Source organism: Pseudomassariella vexata, assembly GCF_002105095.1.
Source record: "Pseudomassariella vexata strain CBS 129021 chromosome Unknown BCR38scaffold_2, whole genome shotgun sequence".
NCBI classification, from domain to species: Eukaryota; Fungi; Ascomycota; class Sordariomycetes; order Amphisphaeriales; family Pseudomassariaceae; genus Pseudomassariella; species Pseudomassariella vexata.
Window position 1 is genome coordinate 2,869,246 of NW_024467957.1, and position 25,066 is coordinate 2,894,311.

Sequence of the window (25,066 nt, forward strand, 5' to 3'; positions counted from 1 at the left end):
TTGCTTCTACACCGGCTGTTAAAATGCAAGATATCCTATGGACAACCTGGTTGGAAGTCCGAAGCTTGATCGGCTTTTTCCATTGGTCGATGCAACCGAACAACGTGCGATATCGATGCCTGTCGCTCATCATGAGGTGCTCCTGGTACTCCTTGCCTGTTTCAATAAGGACCGGGACTTATCCGTCGGTTTGTCCCCTGGCGACGGAATTGAATGCCGCACACATGGCGCGATTGACGGATCGCAGTCAGCCGATGCGGGGTCGAACAATGCCACTTAAAGCAAGATAAGCATTTGGGAGTTGTTGAAATGCTGGTGGGACGCGTTCATGAATCGTGTGCGATGAGGTAAAGGTGCTTGGTGCAGCTGAGTACCCCGCGTCCCATGGCTGTGGACCTCACTGAAACTACTGTACTGCACTAGTCCGAATCAGAGCTTTGATGATTCATCGCGATGCCGCTTGCAGTGAACACCATGGACTGCAACAAGACCAGCTAGCTTCAGCAGTGCGTCCAGAAATGCCATCCATCACGTAAACCTACAGCCACCAGCCATTATCTTTTATCCACCTGTATAGCACCTCATTTGGTCTTGTGATATCCCGTCCCGCTTGTCGTCGATCGGCTTTAGTAACTCTGATCTGAACCAAAAGCAGATACTGCATTCCTGGCGTCTGCGTTTTCGAAATTGCCGCTCTTCGTGCTCGTCCCACAACTTCATTTTCACGAAATTTTCTTGTCTATTGATCACAGGACCGCATTTCGGATTATTGGGCTTGCTTTCGACGTCAGCTCGTGAAGTCGACATGGCAGACCCTGGGCCATCATCGATGCCCGTGGTGTTTTGCGAGGAGGGCTTACGGGACGGACAAGCCGACCTGCTGGATGGAATTGAGAGATCTGAACCAACAAGCACAAACTCAAATCCGAACATAATCAATCCAGCGGTCACATACGGCGGTATTGATCCAGAAAATGAAGACAACATATTCGCCGTGCCAGGAATGCCTGACGCTGGACTGCACAACGGTACTACAGACACGCATACGAACTTCAGATCCATGGCAGATACGCCAGAGCCGCCGGCCAGAGGTAGCACCCACTCAGGTGCGTTTACTGCCACCTATGCGTCTTCGAAGCTGCGAAAAAGTGGCTGATTCTTGAACAGAAGCTACTCTCTCCCCAGACGTCGGTTGCAGCCTCCTCGAGTTTCCCTCGGAGCTCATTGATACGATTCTTGGATACTTGTCGCCAATGGAGCTATCCATCGTCTCTCAAGTTTGCCGAAGGCTTCATGAGCACGCGGATGCCGATATCCATTGGCAACGATACGTGCATTCCAACCTTCCTGGCAACCCGATTTCGTCTCCGTATCCCTTCAAGACTTTCCGAGAGCTCTACATCTGCCATGACCCATACTGGTTCATCCCGAAGCATAAGTTTTGGTTCTCCGATCGACATCTGACCGGCCAGATGATTGTGGCCCAATATGACCAGCGCCGGGGGGTCATCGAAGGGTACCAACTTCTTGGTATCCGAAACCGAGACGGCAGTGAACCTTGGGACGAGGATCAAGGCGTGCACATCCATTACTTCGAGCCCATTGTCAAGCTTCATCGCGATAAACCGATACTCCAGTTCAACACCTCGAGCTTTCAGAATCTCGTTCGAGAAGAGTCGTCGGCAGGAGGCTCCAGCTTCACGCGGACGCGCCAGTTCCAAGCGGAAAAGCCGATGCTGATGAACCAGGGATCGGATCCTCGCTTCAGCAATGTCATTCTCGCGAAGCCTCTCACGGAGGCTATTTTGCAGGAGAGAATGCTGTCCGAATTTCCGTATGGAAACGTGTGGCCTCCGCCCCAAATACCGGCGGCACATCGAGTGCCTGGCCAGGCAATGGGAGTGTTTCCGAGATCAAGTCGTAATATTAGGCCACCGTTTGCATCCACGGATAGACCCGCGAATCGTTCGGAGATGTCGGATCAGGCTTTCCACGTTCGACAATGGATGGAAATGGGCCAGCCAGCATTGGGATTACATCACGGGGAGGAGATAGTGACCTACTCAACTCTCGATCCCGCATTATACACCCCCACAGCCGAGAAGCCTTGGAGGGGTGTATGGGTTGGCGACTACAGCGGACACGGCTGCGAGTTCCTTCTTATCCACCAGCCAGATAATGACAACGAGACAGACGACGAAGCGCTCGTGCGCGAGGAAAACGAGACGGAGCATGCATTCAATGAGCGGTTTCGCAACGAACGAGTGTACAGGGGCAGATTGGAGGCCATCAAACTAACAGGCGACCCGAATGTACCCCGCGGCGAGTACACATTTGTTGCCGACAATCTTGCCAACGACGGGATTGTCGAAATTGCTGAACACCCGCCGTTCGCGGGTGCAAGGATGGTTAAAAGCAGGGGCCACATTGCGTCAATGGGATTTCTCTATGGTATTGTCCCACCGTGTATGATCGAGTTTGGTGGGAACACTGTTGACACTCTCGCAGATAAGTTCGTGGAGTCCCGGTTGATCCTCATATCGCATGACTGCTTGGCGCAATACTGGGTGGGCTTTGGACATATCAGCTATTTTGAGCGGGTCGATATTGACCAATTTCTGAAGCCGTGATATTGGTGAACATAGCTCATGGCATCTCCCAAGACTCGGTTTCTGCATTGCTACCAATCGTGGCACCGGAGTTCAAGGTAATTAGTAATAGAGGTAATTAATATTGTGCTGCAGAGTCACAGAGCCTAGCTGCGGTGTTAGTCTGGCGGACGGCAGTAGTGTAGTGCACTGGGCGCATCGATCGATCAGCGAAGTGGGAGCGGAACATGTGCATGTATACAGGGGTAGATTGTTCGATACAGTAGCGCCGGCAAGAAGGGAAACATATCGGTTCTTCATGTGAATAATGGGGGAGATACTGAACTCACTTGACCATGTCGTGTCTCCGTGACTGTGATGTAGGAAGGGAACCAACGTTTTGATAGATGTCACTGCTAAGCGCGGAAAAACCAACCAACCAATCAGACCGATGAGTCTCTGGTCGGGAAATTCTATTACATATTTGCGTGCTGAATTCTTTGGAACCAAGCATATGAACCACCTCCTCGCTCTGTGCGGCCAAGTTTCATTGCTGTCGACCGACTTTCAAACCATCTCTCAGATGCACATGTCACATGGAATTGAGTGGCAATAAAGTGGGGCTACCCATCCCAGCGGATTCTTTAGCAGTGGTCAGTGCGTATTTGCCAGGGCGTAGCCGAATTCCGACGTCATCAAAATCTTTCCAAGTCGTCGTCACCGGGTGAAATCAGCGAATCAGTTTGGCAGGTGTACTATCACCTTGCTAGCCCAACTTGCACTGGATTGTTGTTTAAATGAGAATTCCATCTCCATTTTTCTAGAATATTTTCTGGTTGCCTAGATCGCTCCTATTCGGCTCATATCTACCTTCTCCAACGCTTGGCCTAGAAAAGCCCTGAAGGACAGCAAGACGGCGGGCAATATCATCGCAGTTCTCCAGGCAGATAAAGGTCTTTTTTCCAGTCAGCGAATCGTCATATACAGGAGCCAAAACGCATAGAGGTTGAAGGCTGCACCATCTTGCGTCGAACTTTGCATCTAGATACCCCTGCGAAAGCCAAGGCCTTGGGTGGAGTGAGCTTGTACTCCCGGTATCTCGGTTCTACTAGTTACAATGGCTGAGAAATTCATCCTACGGGTGACCGCCGGGTCTGACTACGTCGTGAAAAGTCACCAAGTGGTTCCGGTCAACTCCGCGGACACCATCATTGTCAGCAATGAGCATATGGACGTCGAGCTCAACGTTCGGGTACAGAACTATCGTGGCCTCCCCCGGAATTCCCCAGAAACCTCGGCCTACTTCTCAACTGCACCACACGACTATAACAAGGACCAGTACAGCATCTGCTTCCGCTTCACACCGAAGAAGCCCGCAGCCACTGTTGATCAGCCTGATTCCAAGGACCCCAGGACCGGAGATGAGACCACTGAAAAGCCCGCTATCAACGGTATCTCCGCCCAAGATTTGCAATTCGGCAACGACTTTGATCACCCCATTCGGGATCGTCTCCCACCCGGCTTCAACACCGCCCTGAGCATTGTCAAGTGGTGGATCGACCCCGGTCTCGACGGCGACGCCTACGCCGACGAGCCTTATCTTTACGGCCCCGCCCTCTCCTCCTTCAACTCTGTCCACGTAGGCAAGGGCGAGTACGACCCCAAAAAGGGCGGTCTTTTTTTCGAGGAAGGCGGCGACGAAGCAGGTCTCGAGGCACGCAGAGCTATCGGCGCCCCGGACACGAGCAAAGAACGCATGAAGTGGGCACTCAAGAAGGAAAGTAAGGAGAAGTGGGTCTTTGAGTACGGCAAGACGTACGGAGTGGACTTCTTCAATCCCTACCTCGACTTTGGCGACTTTAGCCTCAAGTTACCCGGATTTACTCTGCCCATTATGAAGTATTGGGATGGACAAGGTTTGAGGTAAGCTTCCGTGGGCTTGTTTTTAGGTCTATTCTTCTGGGATTTGTCGATTCACATGTTGTGCCATTTTTCGGCGCTCGTCTATAGGTCGTCGTCGTCCCCTAAACGCTCACACCAACTTAGATACGTGCTCCGTAACAAGTCGACTGAGAATACGTATCTGGTTATTCTGTTCTCGCTGTACCTCAAGGAGGATGTTAATGAGGATGGTTCGTTAAAGCCGGCCGCGCTTGCGAAGGGCCCCTCGACGGCTGGGTTGAACGAGGAGAGTAGGATGGGTATGGAGACGGAGCAGCAGCCAAAGGACAACTCGGCGGCACTGGAGGAGGCGCGGAAAAGGTTTGAGGGGACGCGAGAGTAGACCAGTGCAGATGATGTCGATTGAGTACGATGTGGATTAGGTACGTTTCTATTGTGTTACAGCTTCGAAAAGGGCTGGCAAGGGGATGCTAAAGTTACATTAGAGTCACAAGACAGACGGTTCCACCAGTCAAGTGTCCAGGATCAGAAATTTGCTTAAGCCACAACACTCGACCCTCACACGCCGTAGGCTCTGCATTCGATGAGCATGCAATGAGTGTTACCCAGGTAGATCCCTGTATGCATAAAAATAAAAATTTTACACCATGGACGTTTGATCACATTAATTATGGACATGTGGGAATGCACGATTGACTGCATATAGTTGAGTTTTGGCCAGTCGAATTTTCGGGCTTTGGGTTGGAGTTTTCTGGAATAGGGGCGAGTTTGAGGTACTTCCATGTTTTCCCCAACTTAGGTCTCAACAACCTAGTATAAATTGTTTGAGAGAAATTACGAGGATTTATCGGTACTTACTCAGGTATGGGTGTAACGCTATAGCAGTCTTGGTCTCCCCTGAGTTGTGCCAAGGCTATGGGTAGTGTTATCATTGGCAAGGTATAAATCATGTGGAGTAGTGAACTGTGCATCTGCTTATGTAACTAGCCAATTGGTGACTCCGTGCCATAGCTAGGTTTGTATGTGTAATGAGTGAGGCTAAGATTTCATCCAACTAAAGAGATAAGTAGTGGTTGATCCTGACGGTAATTGAGGGATTGTAAGGTGAATGACTTCCAGAATACTTGGTCAAGATACAGTGTATTCCTTCAAATGATGCGATGGTCTGATATTGTGGTCTCACTCCTTGGCCTTAAGAAAATCCCTTCCCCTGAGATATTTCAATCATGTCAACCTGGATATATTCTGTTTGTTCATTCTGCTCATAGATTTAAGCGAATAGCTTGCTGATATGCCTTTCTCCGCTGTTGTCAACTACCCTCCGGGTTTAGTGGCTTGTGTAACACCAATGAGATGCAGCTTCTAGAAACCTTGGATGGAATATTGGACCCTCCACTCAGTTATCAAATTCAGCCTCTATCAGAGTTTTGTGTACTACAAGAAATTGTTTCTTTCAACCAGCCATCAGTCCTAGACTCACGCAGTTCTTCTTGTTCTTCCTTTGTCTTCTCTATACCTGAAGTTGTACGCCGGAAGTCTTAGTTATCGCTCCAGGGTACAGGGTCACAGCTGTGCGAATTTCTTGTCAAGGAGATTTCCCCCATTCGAAGTACTTGGGGCTGTTAGTCCTCGAACCTTTCTAACATCTTATCGTCGATCCCGATCCGAAAAAACCATGTTGTCATTTTCCTCCTTCACCCAGCCGTCGACAGGCACTACGTTCACCACCAGGTTAATCTCTAGCTCTCCCATGCCTTCGACTTCCACCACGGTGATTACATCAGGCACCAGCTCACTCCTCGCCTCCATCTCCTCCACTCTCCTCCCAAATATCACCTCCAGCACATCCGCTACTGCAACCCCTACCCCCAACAGCCACAGCACCAACCACCACTTCGGCCCCGGCTCTCCTGATACCCCCGACACGCGCCGCCATACCATCGTCACAGTGTCCCTGATCATCGGCCTCATCGTCGTGTTCGGCTTGTGGTGTCTGATCGTGGACTGCTGGCGCACCTCTAAGCGCGGTGAGGACGACAACTGGCTATATCATCTGCGCCAGACGGTCACCAGCCCTGTGTTACGGCCTGTTACGAATAGGGTTTCTAAGCCGATTGGAAGGTAGATTGGGGGGTTGGGGAGTTAGGGGATGTGATTACAGCGTTGGTGGGTGGGTCGAAGTTACGGGTCAAAGACTGAAAGGGAAAAGAAGGGTGGGAGGAAATGTAGAAAGGAAGTTTTCATGCCGGAGCATAATGCGAAGAGGGCGTTTGATGGCGATATGGCGAAGCCAGTGGAGCGGTCGGATAGAGAGGTCGCTGCTGGGGCCGCGAACGGCAAGCAGCTCATAGTGCAGCTGAACAATAATGAAGACGGTGATGGTGCTGGCATGAATCCTCCGCGTCAGCCAGACACCGGCATAGGCGACAATTAGCACTCTCACCGTGGATCCAGTTTGGGAGGAGACCTGGATATAAACTTACTTTTCCTCAATATCAAGGATTTACATGCATTCAATAGAAACCCCTTAATTCCAATATTAGGTCCAATTTTGAACGGATCGGACGAACGGATCGGACGAACGTATCGGACGAAGCGAAGTTCAATTCCCGCGATGTAGTGATTTCGATGTGTTACAATACCCATGTCATCTTTATCAAGGATTGAATGCGGCCAAGCGGATATTTGTGTTGGAGACTTCTTTTGAAATAAAGAGTGTGTAACTAAATTATGTACTCTGTCTCTCGAGCAGAGTAAGATCCGATTGCAGGGCAGTAATTCAACAGCTAGACGTGAAATTATTGGTAGGTCAAGATTTGCTTAATTTAGTGGTATTTTGCTCGAATGGAATGTGGGCAACATGGGCAAGAGGGCTGTACTGATAGTGATGATAATAATGACTAACTCCCAGGGATCTGCAGCTACGGAAGGCAGGGCTAATTTTCACAGCAGTGGCTCGGGTACGGCCCGGTCCGCAACCATGAGTGGAGTGAATAGACATTGCTATCTGTCCCTTACCTGCCCAAGTACCGTGCGAGTCTTCTTGAAAGCAAGTATAAACTCGACGATTCATCCACACTTGTTCCTAGGAGGAACGATTAGCTTAGAACTTTCTATGTGTCTGAGATTTCGCTCGTCTAGACAGATTACTTCGCTACACTACGACTAACAGCCACAGCAAATGGAAAATCGGTGCTAACCTCCCCTAATGGTGGATGTTGAGAAGATATGATGCTTCGATGGGGACTGTGTGGTCAATTCGATGAGGGGTCACGGTACTGGGGTGCTAGAATGAAATCTTGAGTGGTGGCGATGCGAATCGTTTGACAAGTTCGCATCATGGAATGGGATACCATAAGCGGCTTGACTACTGCGCTGCGTCTCATTGAATTACGGGCCAGTACTTCGCGTCACTGAGTGGATATGCTCGTGTGCAATCAATGTCAGGCAATATAACAGCTATTCTATGCTCTCAAAAGAATTAGACATTTTGCCTGCCTATACTAAAGCATGACTGATGTTGTTTCTATATTAGGCCTCGAGCTTTCTGGCGGCCACCAATTAAAGTGGAGTACAGATATAAGCTGCTTATCGCTATAGACAGAAAGACTGCTAAGTACTTCAATACAACCCTCAGCTCGGCTTTCATCGATCTTTGTGGTCTTCGGCCAAGAACAATGTGCTTCGTTAGCGCCATGCCAATACGCCGGATCAATGATTCGTCCCAGTGGTATGAGGCTGCTTGATGCAAGACAGTTGATCATATTTTCAGCTCCAGAGACTGTCAAGTACAGACGGCTCCTCGTATTGCGGCCTTTGAGACATGATTCTTGACTTCGCAGTTTTGAAGTCCAAGTAGGAAGGTCTGAGCTAAATGGGCAACTCGAATGGCTGGACGCGCGTTCGTATTAGATAGTTCACCAGTATGGTAGCAAGGTAGCACAGCATGTAGAGATCGCAATGGAGCAGTGGTTGTTCTGAGCAGCAGAGACACCAAGATGGGAAGTTCCTAGCTATTGGTGGAAAATGCGGATATGAACCAGATGCTGCGGTGTTTGTTAGTGTCGTTGTATCACCGCATCTGTTTGTTGTAGATAGAGCTAAGGCGGCCTTTTACGAGCCAGCATCAACTTGTAAACAGGTCCGATATCTCTCAACTCAACGACAAGGGTCTGGAATTTCAAGGTTCTCTACTTGCAGTAGCCGCCCGGCCCCCGGCTAAAGACCTTCCATTTTGGGATGCCTTTCCCCACGCGTTGACGAGGACCTTGGCACTCGAACGGCACGCCCACATTCCCGTCCTCACGTTCAACTGCCGCCCCTTGACAAAATCCGAGTCTTGGCCAATGAAACAATGATGGCAAAAGTGCTGCATTACTAGCCATTAGGTAGCGAATAACGACATTATGCAATGTGTAAGACAGTTTAGATAAGGACATTTGGTAACAGCGATCATTGCCGTAACCGCCTGTGCCCGCCCCTCCTGGATCCAGTCGACCCTGTAGGCTGTATGCTGTTCAATTAATTGTTATGTGTCACACTCGCCATTCACCCGTTCTTCAGAAGCAAGCCAACGGTAGTCTTCGGCACAAATAGTCGCTGCGGGTGATAGCACTAGGCAAGTACAACCATCCCTAGGTCAGTACATGGCCTGTCTTCAACGGTAGTCCTCTTTGATCTTGGGTCGAATCTTCGAATTGCGATGAAGGTCAATAGATCTCGCAGCGGGCCCGCTAAGGATAATATGACGGAAAATACTGAGATGCATCACGGACTGCGACCTGCCGACTTATAACAGCCACTTGGCGCGTTGGAAAAAAGCTTATTTCAACTACGAACGATGCTGTCGACACGCGGGTTCAATGGGCGAAGATCCTCGGGAGCGTATTTGGAGTCTTGGTATTCTTGGCCTTCTTGGCCGCATCTCTTGGTCTTCCCTCTTCCCTTGGATAACACCTTCGACGACCTGTCTAATTCGTCCATGTCTCCCGTATCAACACCTTCGCCCCTACATGCCTATATGTAGCTACACGCCCGAAATCTTGGCGGCATCTGGCAGTTGCAACGGGTTACCGGGGCCCCTGCCACCCCTGACAGCCCATGGCAATCTTATCGCGCCCACTTGGAGCCCAGAAGCCACCGTTGCCCCCTCCCGGTGGCAGGTGATGCCTCCACTCCTCACTTCAACTTATCCGCTAGTAGAGATGTGACCTTCCTCAACGGCTTGGCAAACCTCGCCAAAGCCCAAAGATGCGCTGTCGTGCTCATCTGCCCATCAGGACGACCGTGATTGAGAACTGGGCGGAGCCAGTCAATCACCAGGCTATCTGCTCTCACCCACACGTCTGCCGTGGTTGCCGATCAAGGCCAAGACCATCAACTTTGCTAGCCGCATCGTCTCATGATTGGGCCATGTGCATGGCAACATTGGCGGATCGCTGCCATACATTGACGCGCTCCCGACCACCGTCCACCGATATCAAGCTGTGACCCTGTCCTGGCCACAATCTTTCCAATATGGTTATGTACGGCTACATTCCGAAATTTTGTGGCAGACGGAGTTTGTCTAAGGATCAGGAAGGTGCTCGTCGCCCAACCCGGTGGTCTTTCGGACGCAGCAGCCGAAGTGACGAGAATTTCTACTGATGGATGTTACTTGTGTACGACGGCCCAGCCCGGATCGGCGCTGGCCTATGTTGCAATGGGCATTCCCGTACTAAGCTGGCTGCAGCCCCGTAGGTAAAGGCACGGACTGTGAGGAGTATAAGACCATCGCAATATCCCCCTTTCTTGTCTCTTGGTTTCTTGCCCCAGACATCTCAACTTCTCAGAGTTTCCACTTCCCAAGTCCTCCTACTTGATCCCGCTGCCGTTCAAGCCAGTATTTTGCTCTCACGTTCGTCGTCTCTTCGCTTTGCCAACCGCAACCATGAAGTTCACCACCGTTGCCACCGCGCTCCTCTGCGCCGAGTCTGCCTTCGCTGCTCGCTTCACTGAACAGCGCCGCGAGCGCCACGCCAAGCGCGCCGCTGCCCGCGGCGAGCGTCTCACCCTGCCCAAGATCGTCGCCGAACAGGGCGAGATCGAGGCAGCCCAGTTTGACAATGAGACTCAGGTCAGCTACAGCACCAACTGGGCGGGCGCCGTGCTCATCGGCTCGGGCTACAAGTCCGTGACGGGCACCATCGTCGTCCCCACGCCCTCGGTGCCCTCGGGTGGCAGTACCCGCACCGAGTACGCCGCCTCGGCCTGGGTCGGCATCGACGGCGACACGTGCCAAACGGCCATCCTGCAAACGGGCGTCGACTTCTATGTCGAAGGCTCGTCCATCGCCTTCGACGCCTGGTACGAATGGTACCCGGACTACGCTTACACTTTCTCGGGCATCCCCATCTCGGCAGGCAACACCATCACCATGACGGTGACGGCCACGTCGACCAAGACGGGTACCGCCGTCATCAAGAACGTGAGCACCGGCAAATCGGTCACGCACACCTTCACGACGCAGTCGGCCGCGCTGTGTCAGACTAACGCCGAGTGGATCGTGGAGGACTTCTCGTCGGGCAACTCCCTGGTCCCCTTTGCCGACTTTGATTCCGTTACCTTTACCGGCGCTTCGGTCACAACGAGCAGTGGTACCGGGTCCGTCAGTGGCGCGGAAATCCTGGATATTCAGCAGAGTAACAAGGTTTTGACTAGTTGCTCTACTTCGGGTAGCTCGACTGTCATTTGCAATTACTCTGGCTAATTTCTGGCTTTGTCTGAATCTGGCATGAGAGCAGGGACGTAGTCGGGCAGCATGGAAGGTTCTGACTGCGGATGATGGGCTTTGTTATGCCAGATAGGTAGCGAGCGGGTGGTGAAGATGATGATTATGATGATGGATGCTGTATATAGGAATCAAGTTCGCGCATAGTCTGCACTAGTCTATATAATCTCCTTGATCTGCTTATTGTGAAATATATATTGCCTTTGGCATCGTATCGTCCCCGCGGTTGTGAAGTTGCAACGAGTAGTTTGAGTGATGCTGTGTCTCAACTCCAACCTGCTTAGTTATAAGATCAACCCGCATTGGGTCGAAGATTACTTGGCTTGTATATTTGCTTCAAAGCTTCAGTGAAGGTCTAGAAAGAAGCCATTGGTGGTAGGTGAAAGTACCCTGAAATATTTGCAAGGGCTAAATTTCTTGAGTTACAGGGCCGGGTACAAACCTTGAATAGAGTTGAGTCCCAGTAGTGATGGACAGACTCTGTAGATACCACCTCTGACAAATATTTACCAAGACGCCAATGTCTCATCCTCAACCAGATAGGCCAAATTACGCCTGCTACACGAACTACTCCCTATTTTCTGAAAGAGAGGTCATCATTTTCAACAAGTCACCATGCAGCTACTAGGAAACTTTGAACTTTTCAGCAAACCTCTCTTCACCCGGACAACATCAACGCCAGTCCCTCTACTAAGTTGTTGAGTCCTTGCACTCATATCAAAGTCATTCTTTATAGCACGCATGTTCTGCATTATGATGTCAGTCAGACGCTTCTCAGTCTTCTTAATGACGCTATCCACGTTGCTGTATATAGCGACCGAGATATTGGGAAAGAGCGCGCAATCTGTGATTTGGCCTTGGATAATCTACTTTTGGCGGCTTTCTCTGCAGGGTCCTGTTTTTAATCAGCTTCGCTAACATTTTGAAGCGTGCAGCCTTTGTCGGGCCGTTGATGCTAAGCTTACCACGCTGGCTGTAGGCAGACAGATAGGATGGTATCATCTCGTCCAAGACGATGGAGTTGTAGTTGGATTCCGAGGCATTGCCTCAAGTTTGCCTAGGTGAGGTGTTAGCAAAGTTCCCCTCCAATGGAGGAGAGACCTTTATATTGATCGCGCGTGAGGCATCCTTCAATCCAGTTGCGAGTCTTTCTTTCTCCAGCCCAATAGTGTACTCGAGACCGCTGACTCGGTCATCAATACCCTCAACGATATAGTCACTGACGTTCGTTATCAGCCAGATGGTTCACTTACCGTGGATTCGATCTTTCAAGTATCCCAATTCGCTTCGCACAAAATCCAGCATTGCGAAGAAACCCAAAACCTCTTTCTCGAGAAGATCTCACTAATATTCTACCTGTCTTGTAGACCTAGAGATGGCGTTGGCTGTTTAGACGAAAAGAGATATTGAAATTTTCTCACCTGGCACGTCCACCAGAATCAATTCAGTCTCCAACACCTGAGCGTTGCGATAGACGCTGAGAAGCACCAGCTTTGAGACAATTTTATCTCCATCGAAGCTCAGTAACTACTGCTGGACTTTCCACACCGGGTTCCAAATCTTTGTCGGGCTCGGAGTCATTGGATATGGAAGATTTCGAGTCTCTCGTGTCCGGTGCTAGTGGCCCACGACCGTCTTAACCTGGACTGCTGGTAGTTATGCGGAAGCCACCATGTCTGTCCTCGGCAACCCAGAGTAGACATTAGCAGAGAAAAGACTTATTCAGGCAACAGTTCGGCCTCGATTTACTGGAGACTAAACAGTCCCCTACGCAGCCCCAGGCTCATGAGCGGCGTTTGATCTGGCTATACTATGCTCAAAATACCACAGGCTCAGGAAATGCAATTTCCCACCAGATGTGGCCTAATTTGAGAGCTTTACCATTCTTTATACTTATGGAGATCCAATGAGAGCAGTTACTCCTACATCAGTGTTCACTTAGTCAACGATAACTGTTCCCTGCCGAGACACATATGTTTCAAGCCCCTTTGAAGTTTTTACTGTCAAAATATCTAATAGCGAAACCATTTCCTGCGAAAAACTCCAAATGTATCCAGCGAAGTCCATCGTATGTAGAAAAGTCCCAAGCGAAGAGCAATTTAAACCTATCTCAATGCCGATAGACTCACAATCACAAACAGTATAGAGCTCCCCAGCCATGGAAGGCGGAAATTACTATTGATAATGGTAAGTATAGCTATTAGAACTTCAAAAGCTCCTTGATATTTACGGAATCTATAGCAGCAGCACCAGATACCGGGGCATTAACGACAGTTGGCGAGAATTACTTCCTTACACAGCCATCGTAGTAAAGGGTTAAGCCATCGTCAGGTGCGAATAAGCCACAGTGGCTTGCCGGGCCTTAGCCTATGCAAGGGTCGGAATGTGTAAATAGGCTACTGCGACCCCCCTATCTTGAGGAGGGGCAGCGATTAACTTGCCGTAATTGAGTCTCCTACATTACACTGCTAGTACCAGCGTGGTGACCAGCAGCTGACTTCTCTCTAGCACTCTCGTCCTTCACCCTGTACTTGAATACCCGTGACAGACACATTCGTTCTATAAATGCAATTATATTAATTAGAAAAAGCCACCCCTATAAATAGAAATATCTTCAGGTATATACGAACCCTTCAGCTCATAATTGTACTCTCGCTCATACGTCAACAGTACCATACTTGGATTTGATGTTCCCGTTGAAGGAGCAAAAGGAGGGCACATATGCCTAACCTGTATGTATTGTAGCTAACTCTGATCCTCTCTTCGAGGGTCTATGTATGGAAACAAAAGGGTTCTTATATAGTCAATGAATGGTAGACTTGCTGATTAATTCAGACAAGTTGTAGAAGCATATAGATAAGTAGGGAATGTTCTATCCTTGCCACATTTCTCGTAATAGAGGTATGTGGGGATGGTCGCCGTTCTAGGTGGCGATAGTGGCAAGTATAGGACCCACATGGCCCACAGGGCCCATATTGTCCAACTACCATCTTGCGATCAGCATACTTCTCTACGATATGCGAAGCCTTGATGCATTGAGCTTTGTATCTGCTTCAACTTGTCGATCTTGCTGGCGCTCGGCATCTTGTCCCGATGGTCTTCCTATTTCGTCAATATCTTGTCGTTCGTACTTGGTTGAGACACTACAGATCTAGGGATACACAACTCCGCCCCATCCAAGCATACAGCCTGCCCCAAGGCATCCATTTCGTTCGATCATTGCTGTATCTTACTAGCGCTGATGTGTCGCCTTTGTGGGGCTGCCTGCATTAGCTCCCTACCAAGATGCCCTTCAATCTCAGAGATTATCTATGTAATTCCACTCGCTAGTTTCATCATCCTTTCAATCGTCTTGGCTGTCAGCTGATTATTTTTGCCCTCTTTACTTTGCTTTCTCGCTTTCTCGCTTGCTTACTACTTCTTTCATTTCATCGTTTGATAAGTGTATTACAGACTCCTACAGCCAACCAGGACATGGAGTCCAGACTAGCCTCGTTCTGTCTGTGGGCAACCCTGCTACAATCAGTACATATAACTCTCACCGCCGCGACATGCTACTTTCCAAATACCGAGGAGACTCTCGAAAACTATCCGTGCAATCCAGACGTGGATGACAGTCCATGCTGCGGAGGCGGCCTTGGCAATGTGTGTCTGTCCAACGGCCTCTGCCTCAGCGGAGACGGACATCTGATCCGAGGTGCTTGCACTAACACGGACTGGAATGGATGCCCCAATATTTGCCTGAGTGGGTCCAACAATATCTTCTACATCTATTATGGCAGGTCGTGAATAACTTGGAAGCTAATATTCCAACGTGGTAAAGGCGCATCAACCGGCGGTACGGATCTGATCTCGTGCTCAAACGTCACCAGCACTGACAACTCGTATTGCTGTGACCACACCAACGGTTGCTGCGACTCGGCCGTTGGGCGCTTCAACGTCCTGCCTTCGAATCCCACCACTTCGGCGTCTTGGAACGTGGCATCTACGCGGTATGTTGTTGTCTCGCAGGCGTCATCCACAACGAGTTCTTCGTCAACAAACACAAGAAGTGCTGCTTCCCAGACGGCCACCTCGAGTACCACGAGTACTGATATCGAACCGACCGAAACATCGTCAGTCTCTTCGTCCGAGCTGAGCACTGGCGCGAAAGTAGGCATCGGCGTCGGCGTGGGTGTAGGCGCCCTGATGTTTGGGATCCTGGTATATATTCTATGGAGGTTGGGGCAGACGGACAAATTAGTCCGAGGAGGACAGCAGCCCCCGGATGGGCCCGCGAGCCAAGAATCGAAGGAGATGGTTACCGGTAACAATACCGATTATTTCCAACCATACCAGGAAGCACCGGCCGAGCTCTCGCCCCAGGCGGTAAGGAGAGAACTTTCCGCTTGGACTCCGCCGCAAGAATTGCAGGCACACAATCTCCATGCGGAGTTGCCTGCGCACCGTGAAACTAGAGCGACGTAGCGAGTTTTAATTTATGAGATGGTGGTGAGGGACAATGAGTGAAGGATATGCGTTCATGTGTTCAATTTCAGCCAGGTTTATACATCAGGCAGACAGATTATGATATAACGTACCCCACAAGCAAGTTGGCCACTTTTTCTTGGCACCGTACGAACAACCTTTTAATTAACATCTTTACACATACCAAGATGGGATCGAATTGGAAAGAAAGCGACATGATTCTAGCGTGTCAGGCGCTTCAATCGAAACCCGAATTAAGCATCCGACGCCCTGCCCAACTCTACAATGTCCCTCGTACAACTCTAGCTAACCGAAAACGCGGACTACTATCTCGACGCAATACTCGACAATCTAGTCAAGAGATTGAAGACCTAATACGGGCGCATATAACCCATATCTCGAAGGAGGATTTCTTTTCGGCATTCTATAGGGCGTATCGTACGACTATAACTAAGTCGAATATCCAGGCAGGTTTCAGGGGGACAGGACTTATTCCGTACGACCCGGAATATGTGATTTCACAACTGGATATTAAGCTACATACGCCTACACCTCCTGGGAGCTCGTGTGGCGCCCCCTTAATCTGGGAATCAAAGACTCCAAATAACCTAACCGAGGCGCAATCCCAGTCTTAATACGTTAAAAACAGAATCGTACAGCATCAGAATAGCTCCCCGACCACAATACTTACGGCTATTGACCAATTTTCACGTGGTGCGACGGCTGTTATGCATCGGTTAGTTTTGAGGATGAGGTTACTACACTTCGGAAGGCCAATCAAGAGCTAAGCCGTCGTCTAAGGACTAAAAATCGACAGCTACAAGATGGAGGATCTCTTAGTTTACGAGACGCTCAGGACTTACAGTCTCAACGGGATATTGAACAGCAGCTACAGGATGATATACGTGTAAGTCGTCGTCGTACGAGACCGGCCGAACCACGCCGACGGCGCTGTAGGATCTGCGGAGAGCCCGGACATAATGCTCGTACTTGTGAGAATGATAAAGATACGTACGAGGAAGAGGATTCCGATTAGTTTGAATTATTATTTTTTAGTTTAGTTAAGTTATTGAAGTTATTCATACGGTGCCAAGAAAAAGTGGCCAACTTGCTTGTGTGGCTAACTTGCTTGTGGGTACGTTACCCAATATAATAATAACTACATTGAAGACCTTAATCATCAGTCACTCGAGGTGGTGAGAGACCAACCAACCTCCGCCGATCGGTAAGCAACGCCTTCACAAAATTTCGCAGGACCGCGAATCCGTCAGTAAAGGGGTTTGCCAGCCGGCTGGTGGGATTCGCAGGATTCGGAAATTTCCCCTGGCTGAGCTGCATGGTCGAGAAATTAAAGGCCCAATTATCGAGATGGGTAACCCCTTTGCTAAAGCGGCACATCATTCCAGACAGAAGGTCTTCAAGGAATCCCTGCTATCGCTTGATTTATCAGGTGGATCTGTAGGTGCTCGATCGGGGAATCAGGCAGGGCTGATTATCGTAAGAAGTGATGTGTATTACGCATTTATACCTTATTTATGCGGACAGAAGATAGATGACGTCAGAGCCAGCGTGTATAGTATGTACTTCAGTGAGCGTCCACTGGGATAGATCTTCGATTATTTAAATCGTTCGCTTATATAATAGTAGAATATTACTGGATATATCGGACTAGCACTAGGAATGATGTAGAAGCTATATGTCGGACCGCACCAGCCCTGTTCTGGGCCCTCTAGTGCCCAACGACGATATCAGTATTTTCTTGGCTGTAGCGCTTTAGTGAATGAACATCTACAGACAAGCCGCTCAACCCATACTATCTGCTCCGAAACATTACGTACTCATGAATTGTTTTTGTCTTCATGTAACTAGGAGTCTCTTATGGCCCATTTCGGTCTCTGGGAAGGTTTTAGGGAGGTCGGAGACCCATTCAATTCTATGCTTTGTTATAGCTTGCAATAAGTCCGACACCATAGCTATAATATACCAACGACAGAACTTCTTTCAAGTCTTGGATAAAGCCAACATTAAAGACATATATATCTAACTTGGCGAAATGAAATTTAGCCTGCTCCACGAAGCTTGGATCGCATGATTAGCTGGCATCTTTACGAAAACTACAGACTGAGTTGTAAACCACCTACATCCATTTCCTGGTGTGTTATGTGACTATGCAAAGGCGAAATCTAACAAACAAGCCGGGGATATGATCGACCAGGGCACATCATATGCCGAATTCCATACTTCAGCTCCAGGGGAATCCGTATTGCGGTTGTTGGCAGTTTATTTATCAAAAACGCTCCATCCTATTCGAAGGAACATAATTGGTTGTCTTGACGTTCGGCAAGCGCCATCGAACCAACATGGGGGTCGTGCAGATAGTTACATTCTTGACGTGACGTCGGTTGCGAACACGACGAGGTCGGCAGTTGTATTCACTTCGCTGCGCATCTATGCGCAAGCCTCTTTGTGTATGCCAAACCTCATGTGTTGGGTCAAAAGGCTTATCGCACACACGAACCCGAGCTCAACTGCAGATGGGGTTCTACGGGGCTATGCAGGCCCCAGGTTGTCAGCCCCTGCCATGCATGTTGTAAAGTTGGTGCGATGCGAAATATAGAGAGGAACTAAATTCGTGAGATCGACATCACTTTGTGGTATATTCCGCGAATCGCAATAATCCGTGCTGACCAGCGGGATATGCCCAGACATATTCGGCATTACGGATATACGCGCCGAATAGGCAGGAGAGTTGCATCTAAGACTATTTCATTCTTTTAATGTGTTCCACTTATAAGAGATCACTTCAAATTAATGCTTTATTATCAATAACAACATGCACGTTGGGTCGTTGGTCACTGCTGCAGACGCACGCGTTTCGCCTTACATAGTCACACGTCCAATAGCTGGAATGTTAACAACATTAATTCCGAACCAACACTTAACTTTACTGTTGGCTGCAACTAGAATATATCACATTATTTGCTGACAGCATCGCAGACGGCAGCACCGCACACCGCCGCGGAAAGCAGTAGTATATAATGGAAGCCAAGCACCTGAATCTACTCTCGACGTTCTTCTATCCACTCAGCCGCTTGTATCATAGCAAGTCCATACTCGCCCTTATCATATCTTAAGCAAGCACACCACCAATTAGTTCAACAGTCACCATGCGCAGCGTTTTCCTCCTCGCCGCTTGGGTCGCAACCGCGCAGGCAGCCAGCCTTCCCATCGTCCCCAGCAAACAGATTGTAAAACCCTACCTTCCCCAATATCTCAAGTGAATCAAGGATTAACTGGCTGGTTCCAGCATGCTCGGAATCCCAACATTGCCACCATCGACAAGACCAAGAGAGGAACCGTCTTCGTGGGACCTGCTACAAGCTATGAAACTGACAAGCGATCGGACTCGTTTTTCCTTGAAGAGGTTGATAATCGAGATGTTTTCACAACCCCTGAACTCAGTGACGAGATTGACAGACGAGCTGTCTCCACCACCCCAGAATCCGGCTACAAAGAGATCGACAGACGAGTTTTCTTCACAGTCCCTGCTTCCGATGATGGAGAAATCGCCAGACGACTTGTCTTCGCCGCCCATGACTCTGGTAGCGACGAGATTGATAGACGAGTTGTATTCACGGCTCCTGGATCTGGTGACGACGAGATCGACAGACGTAGCGACCGAGTCATCTTCACTGAGCCGGTTACTGCCGATGATACTACGGGGGTCCACAAGCGACTTTATTTCGCTATACCTTCGTCTTCATCGGGCGCTGTTGAAGAAGCAGACCCCGACACTGCTGTTCCTCCTCGCGCTGCTGTGTCCAAGAAGTGAGAAGTTCGGATTTGAGAAGCTATCTCTTGGGCGGGGTCAAGTGGAAGATCGGTGCTGAGAGTTTGTCTGATCAAATGCAGCCTTAGGTCTTTGTGAGGTAATTGGTTTTTAAAAGACGGGTACTTCCATGATTTGGGGTTGTGCGCGGATGGGGGTGTGGAGATTTGCTTAGAGGAGGGTGCACGCCTACTCAGCCGAGGTTATGTATTGGTAGATCTTGGAAACAGTAGTGGTTCCAGACTGAGAATTATGTTGATACAATTTTGCTGGTATTTAATTTGTGCCTCCTTTCATTGTGCTCACAGGCTATTGCTCAGATTATATCTACCCATTTTCATAGCACATCTCCGATTCATCTACACTGGTATGTCTATAACAATACTTGTACGATCAAGCTTCTTCAAAGCACCCACTGTCTAATAGAACTTAATTGAAAATGCACCGTGCATTTCACATAAAACCAGCTGGCGAAGGGGTTTCTGGACTTACACACCCTAGATATACTCAACAGACAGTACTATCCTCTCACTGTAGACGGTCCCTTGATATGTGGAATATCAAAGCCATGTAATGTTTCTGACTTAATCATGATTACTTGAGATCAAAAGGATGAAAACAGAATTAGTGTAGTGACAAGCAGTCCATACCTTTGGCGTGGCCTGAACCCTAGTGGATGTTTGACTCGTGTAATAGATCATTTTAGTGGGAGTTTTCTATATATACAACACATCCATATGCAACCGGCCTGTGACCTATAATGACTTAGGGCGAAGTTAATTGCACCATTCAAAGGAATGGATGTGTGTCATAAGGTGTTAATGGATTAAGCTGGCACTCCGCCAAAGTTCGCTTTATTCAAGGCAGCAGTTGCAGCATGATCACCTTAAACTTGTCTTCCAACGTTACGCCCTTTTAGGACCTAGATCCAGCACTGAAGCTTTTATTACCACTAGTATTCATCGTATGCGAAAAAATTATCTAATGTGTCCCATTCCATCCTCATCATCAACAACAAGGACTACAGCTCACTCCCACCCTCTCCCCTCGTGGATGAACACTACTATTATCTCCAAGATTTGGTGTCAACTTTCGAACAGGAACTAGAGGCTTACATATCCAAAATCGGCCAAGTCATGGATATTTCAACTATTCAGTTTCCAATCAGTCGTCAACGTTTCAAATTCCGTTTGGGCAAGCAGGGCGAAACAATCAAGTGCAGTCGATGCATTCCCTGATACATGTCACAATCACAAAGTTGTAAGAGGAAAGGTATCAGTTAAAGCAGGCCGGTCCAGCAGAGAAGTCATGGAGGCACTTGATGATGCTTCTCAGCGGGCAGATCTTCACTCCGGTGGGATCTTTAATGGGGTTATATCCGTCAATGTGCGAGCGTTGAACATATCGGGCGAACCGCCCTTTTGTGGATCCCAAATTCTTTCCACTTCCTCCTTGGCGAGACTCCGCTTTAGCTTCTCATTTCGACTGAGAAGGACGTCATACTGGATGAACTTGCCAAGTCCACCGAGATACTTGCGTGAGGTGGCGAAAGCCCGCCAGGCTACTTCAACGGCTTGGACGTGTTCGATGCCCTGGAGTGTGATGCCAAAGTGGCAATAAAGAGCGTTGGAGTCTTTCCGGACGTCTACGAAGACTGTTGGGATTCTGGGCGACTCGAGGCTATCTTTTAAGGTGCGTCTTGCCGGCCGCGGGGGTTGAAAGCGTGGGAGTCGAGAGTGCGAGCAACGATGAGATAGATGGGCCTGGGGATGTGGTGGTGGTGGACAAAAAGTGCCACGATGGAGATGGGGCCTTCCAGGGATATGTACATGGGCCGTGGTTAAGTCATAGTTGATGTAAGTATTTGAGAAGAGCTGATACTGCCTCCGAGGTCTCGATGATGGTCGTTTTGATGCCAGGCATCTTGGTCCGGGGGTCGACATCTTAGTTTGGATAAGTAGCCCTCAGTATTACGTATTTAGCTAGGCACTCGGCGGTATGTTAGGGTTTTGATCTTGCTCCAAGGTCATCGATTATCTTAGTGGATAAATCCGGACTAGACGAGTGGGAGACGTTGTCAAGTTCCCATGGTGATGCTTTTTGAAAAAGCGGTTATTGGGAGTAAAACGTTGGAGACAATGGCAATCCATTACTGGCGGGTTCAAGTCAACCCAATTAAGGTTTACGCTTCATCGAGATTCATAGCAGATAATTGGCAGTATCAGCGTCCAATTGAAGCCCAGCACGCTATTGTTTAGTAAAAGGGTTTGGTCTGGTTTATGCCCCCGGGTAGACCCGAGCCTCATTAACCTTGGTGCAGAACACAATACTTATAATTGTATTGCATATGAGGTCCATTCGTTGTTTAGAGCGCTTCACCATGAGGGGAGACTTGACACATGGATAATTCTAGAAATGAAAGTCTGAAATCCACCAACGACAACAACAAAGGCTCAATAAAGACTGGAAGCCAGCCTCCCAAATCCCTTTCCTCCTCTGCCGCCCTCGATATAATAAGCAACGTGACAAGACCGTCCACAGCTCATGACGAAAATCACCCAACGCAAACCCCCCTTACATCTGCAGCCCAGGTAGTGAAGTGAGCCCTATTAGTAGCTTGTCAGCACCTTTCTTCCCCGTTCTATCAGAATCAGGAGCAAAAGCCATGAAAGCGACTTACATTGGTCGTCGCCGATATTCTCAGGAGCACTTTGACCTTTGACGCAGTTGATGGCAGCTTGGTCAGTCTGCCTCTGCAGCGGGCTGCATCGGTCACCGGAACACTTGCCGTCCATGGCCCTTTGAAGGGCGTCGCCCTTCCAGCCGAAGAGATAGTCGCCGTGGATGCCATAGCCGGTGTTATCGCCCATGCTCCACTGCAATGGGGGTTGTTAGTCTTAGTTTCTTCATCACTCGGATTCGGATCGCTCTAATATTTGGGCACGGAAAGTACTCACGTAGAAAGGCTGCGACCCATCAGCAGGCCAATCCGCCTTGTTGTTAAACTGCCTCGTATCGAAAATAATTTCGTACATGACTTGCGGGATTTTGACGGGGTGAGTCGACGGACAGGCACCACCGCTCTCGAAGGTGCCCGAGGCGGGGTAGGCGATATGCGACTTGTGGTCGGGACTATCGGTGTTCTTGCCGTCCCAGCATGAGGGAAAGGTGACGGTGACGCGCCAGCCGCCGCCGCAGGCCTGATTGGGGAAGCCGGGAATGTCCGAGCCCGTGCAGGGAGCTCCGCCGAAGGGATTCTGGTCCATGTTGGACTCGCAGCGGAAGCAGAGGCCGTGGGGTACCTTGCTGGCGTCACGGTTCATGCTGTCGCCGACGAGCATGCGGAAGCCCTGGGACAAGATCAGTCAAACTCGCACCATTCACCCCCCACCCCAACCAATTTCCCATGGAGATGAATCGATTGATGTGCACTCACTGGCGGGAAAGCCGTAACCTGCGCAGTAGGCTGGTACCCCCGAATATAGTACACCGTCATGCCAGCCTCGACGCCGAGCCCCAGGTTTCTCACCTGGGGTACGCGCTTGAAGGTGCCGTTGCGAGCCTTGAAATAGACGTTGGCGGTCCAGTAGTTGGAGAAGTCCTCCGAGTAGGTGCAGCTGGTGCATGTCGATACCGTGGGTGGGTCATGGCTTTCGGGTGTCATGCTCGCGTTGAACGAGTTGCCTCCGATGACTTGGTGCATATGCGATGATGGGAGGTTGCCTGGTTCCACGAGTGGGTCAATACGGTCGATGGTGAGCTGGGAGCAGCCGAAGCGCATCAGCTCTTGCGCCGTGGCAAGGTGGGCCCCGGCCAAGGCTGGGACTAGGTGCTTCAACAACATGATCGTTGGGTGTTGGGAACGTCGTTCCTATTTCAAGAGGTTGTTTGGACTCGCGAGTGGCCAGGAGAAGGCGAAGATGATGTCTGGAAAAAGGAAGAGCGAAGAAGCGAGACAATAACAGCGGAAACCGATTACCTGTCCTTATACTCATGAGAAACATGGCTTGCCACACGCCCGGATAAAGCCAAGATGGGTCATCATGAGACTCGCTCGGTAGTGATGTACAAAGCCAGTAACTAACAACTGCCGCCATGGAACTTTCGGCGGTTAATCTATCATCAATTCTTGGGAAAATCCGGGGAAGTTGAAGTGGCATTGATATGGTTTTATTGGGCATGGTTGAAGACTCTATACAGCACCCTGCCAATCAAAAGCTGCAGATCTGCAGCAATGAGTACCGGTTTGGGGAGCAGCATATTGAAGGTACTGTTCCACGTGGGGAATCGCAGATCTCCAACAGTCACCGGAAAGAGCACACGGCGCCATCAATTTCGGTACAAATCCGTGTCTTGGTCAACCCGTCTCAGTGTTGTTGCTTACAATCTGATTACTAACTGGGAGCTCCTCCACGATTGCTGGATTCCTTCCCTATCGTCCTATACCAAGTCGCGATGAGCCGGTCCTTTCGAACTAGCGCTCATTTATTTTGCATTGAAGCTCGTCATCGGAGAAACCAGGATAGTTCAAAGTCCTCTAGATAGGTTGACAAGGTTCAATGCCAGCCATATATGAGTGTGTGTTGTCCGCAGACGAGCCACTTCACTCAGTCAGATAATATAGCTCCTTTCCGTACACCGAAAACCCGATTTGAGTTACATCGTGGTCTAAATAATGATGCTGATGCCCATAACGCCGTACAGGATCATGAACACTCTGAAGTAGCCGGATGTCAAAAGCAAGCGCGCGTTAGAGTGTTCACTTTATCTAGACGAGATTCCTACGAGACTATGACATTCATCGCATCTCTTACCGATATAATTATGAGGGAGTAGCTGTGAAATGTAGCTCAGTTTGCGCGTGAGATTTAGAAGGTCTTCGTGATCGTTAGCAGGCAAATTTGGGCATTCCAAATCTTTGAACGATCCCACGTGTATGTGTGCTTTGACATACTATCAATGCAGTCTCAAGACACCTATCGGCATTTAACTGGCCAGTGATGCAAGTCCAGGGAAAGCACAAGTGGGCCACCAGGCTCACAACCCCTGCTGCATCTAATAACGGCACTGACAGGATTGGCGACAGGAAGTTCATTTAAAGTAGTGTCATTGCCGGCGATATTCCCACGAGCTAGCTTGTGCGTCATCTTTCGGGCCGATTCAGACTTGCTTCTGCATTCATTGGGAGAGACTGCGTTATAGTTCTACAATTAGCAACTCGGGAAACTGCTCTCACCAATCTAGGATTCCAGTAATTAGTCTTGAGCGACTCTGTTCACCATGCCCGTATCGACCCGACTGTAGGTCTAGTCGGACCTGCTCATTCACGTCATAGCATGAACAACCTCGAGTCAGTCTGGACAGCTCACCAAGGACCGTTCCTTTGGCTTATAATTTTGGGAAGAGAGCTGTTTCATAGGAGATATTATACCATGGAGGCTAGAGAAGGTGCTCGGCTTGCACCTAGTAGCATTGTCTGATTCGTTGAGGGGCAGGTGAATACATTGGTAT

The 25,066-nt window shown here is 49.3% G+C and overlaps 9 protein-coding genes across 9 annotated transcripts; 6 read left to right on the forward strand and 3 right to left on the reverse strand.

Annotated features, from left to right (window-relative positions):
- Positions 1-425: 425 nt before the first annotated feature.
- On the reverse strand, positions 426-1,157 carry BCR38DRAFT_103735 (uncharacterized protein). Its single transcript, XM_040853317.1, has one exon. The coding sequence runs from the start codon at positions 1,060-1,062 to the stop codon at positions 562-564; it is 501 nt and encodes a 166-aa protein (XP_040720235.1). The 5' UTR covers positions 1,063-1,157; the 3' UTR covers positions 426-561.
- On the forward strand, positions 1,158-2,678 carry BCR38DRAFT_103734 (uncharacterized protein). Its single transcript, XM_040853316.1, has one exon. It carries the CDS (start codon positions 1,254-1,256, stop codon positions 2,628-2,630), a length of 1,377 nt encoding a protein of 458 aa, XP_040720236.1. The 5' UTR covers positions 1,158-1,253; the 3' UTR covers positions 2,631-2,678.
- Positions 2,679-3,284: 606 nt separating this feature from the next.
- Positions 3,285-5,281, forward strand: BCR38DRAFT_421694 (uncharacterized protein). Its single transcript, XM_040859452.1, has 2 exons — positions 3,285-4,511; positions 4,635-5,281. The coding sequence occupies exons 1-2, from the start codon at positions 3,706-3,708 to the stop codon at positions 4,870-4,872; spliced, it is 1,044 nt and encodes a 347-aa protein (XP_040720237.1). The 5' UTR covers positions 3,285-3,705; the 3' UTR covers positions 4,873-5,281.
- Positions 5,282-6,165: 884 nt separating this feature from the next.
- BCR38DRAFT_405905 (uncharacterized protein) lies at positions 6,166-6,924 on the forward strand (the record flags this gene model as incomplete). The annotated part of the gene is made up of 2 exons (XM_040857993.1): positions 6,166-6,611; positions 6,672-6,924. 2 exons carry the CDS (start codon positions 6,166-6,168, stop codon positions 6,922-6,924), a joined length of 699 nt encoding a protein of 232 aa, XP_040720238.1.
- A 3,495-nt stretch (positions 6,925-10,419) lies between these two features.
- Positions 10,420-11,238, forward strand: BCR38DRAFT_481428 (acid proteinase; the record flags this gene model as incomplete). The annotated part of the gene is made up of 1 exon (XM_040863374.1): positions 10,420-11,238. The coding sequence occupies one exon, from the start codon at positions 10,420-10,422 to the stop codon at positions 11,236-11,238; it is 819 nt and encodes a 272-aa protein (XP_040720239.1).
- A 3,042-nt stretch (positions 11,239-14,280) lies between these two features.
- Positions 14,281-15,852, forward strand: BCR38DRAFT_421698 (uncharacterized protein). The gene is made up of 2 exons (XM_040859453.1): positions 14,281-15,004; positions 15,083-15,852. Exons 1-2 carry the CDS (start codon positions 14,734-14,736, stop codon positions 15,724-15,726), a joined length of 915 nt encoding a protein of 304 aa, XP_040720240.1. The 5' UTR covers positions 14,281-14,733; the 3' UTR covers positions 15,727-15,852.
- A 3,041-nt stretch (positions 15,853-18,893) lies between these two features.
- Positions 18,894-19,559, forward strand: BCR38DRAFT_521101 (uncharacterized protein; the record flags this gene model as incomplete). Its single annotated transcript, XM_040865180.1, has 2 exons — positions 18,894-18,974; positions 19,034-19,559. The coding sequence occupies 2 exons, from the start codon at positions 18,894-18,896 to the stop codon at positions 19,556-19,558; spliced, it is 606 nt and encodes a 201-aa protein (XP_040720241.1).
- Positions 19,560-20,901: 1,342 nt separating this feature from the next.
- Positions 20,902-21,498, reverse strand: BCR38DRAFT_405909 (uncharacterized protein; the record flags this gene model as incomplete). Its single annotated transcript, XM_040857994.1, has 1 exon — positions 20,902-21,498. The coding sequence occupies one exon, from the start codon at positions 21,496-21,498 to the stop codon at positions 20,902-20,904; it is 597 nt and encodes a 198-aa protein (XP_040720242.1).
- Positions 21,499-22,124: 626 nt separating this feature from the next.
- BCR38DRAFT_503602 (uncharacterized protein) lies at positions 22,125-23,399 on the reverse strand (the record flags this gene model as incomplete). The annotated part of the gene is made up of 4 exons (XM_040864882.1): positions 22,125-22,161; positions 22,236-22,431; positions 22,513-22,905; positions 22,992-23,399. 4 exons carry the CDS (start codon positions 23,397-23,399, stop codon positions 22,130-22,132), a joined length of 1,029 nt encoding a protein of 342 aa, XP_040720243.1. The 3' UTR covers positions 22,125-22,129.
- Between the last annotated feature and the right edge of the window lie 1,667 nt (positions 23,400-25,066).

Coding starts and splice junctions, on each gene's coding strand:
- BCR38DRAFT_103735 (XM_040853317.1), bottom strand. CDS start 1,062: ATGGATCTGAAGTTCGTATGCGTGTCTGTAGTACCGTTGTGCAGTCCA.
- BCR38DRAFT_421694 (XM_040859452.1), top strand. CDS start 3,706: ATGGCTGAGAAATTCATCCTACGGGTGACCGCCGGGTCTGACTACGTC. Junction 4,512..4,634: donor TGGGATGGACAAGGTTTGAG/GTAAGCTTCCGT, acceptor ACACCAACTTAG/ATACGTGCTCCGTAACAAGT.
- BCR38DRAFT_421698 (XM_040859453.1), top strand. CDS start 14,734: ATGGAGTCCAGACTAGCCTCGTTCTGTCTGTGGGCAACCCTGCTACAA. Junction 15,005..15,082: donor ATGCCCCAATATTTGCCTGA/GTGGGTCCAACA, acceptor AACGTGGTAAAG/GCGCATCAACCGGCGGTACG.
- BCR38DRAFT_103734 (XM_040853316.1), top strand. CDS start 1,254: ATGGAGCTATCCATCGTCTCTCAAGTTTGCCGAAGGCTTCATGAGCAC.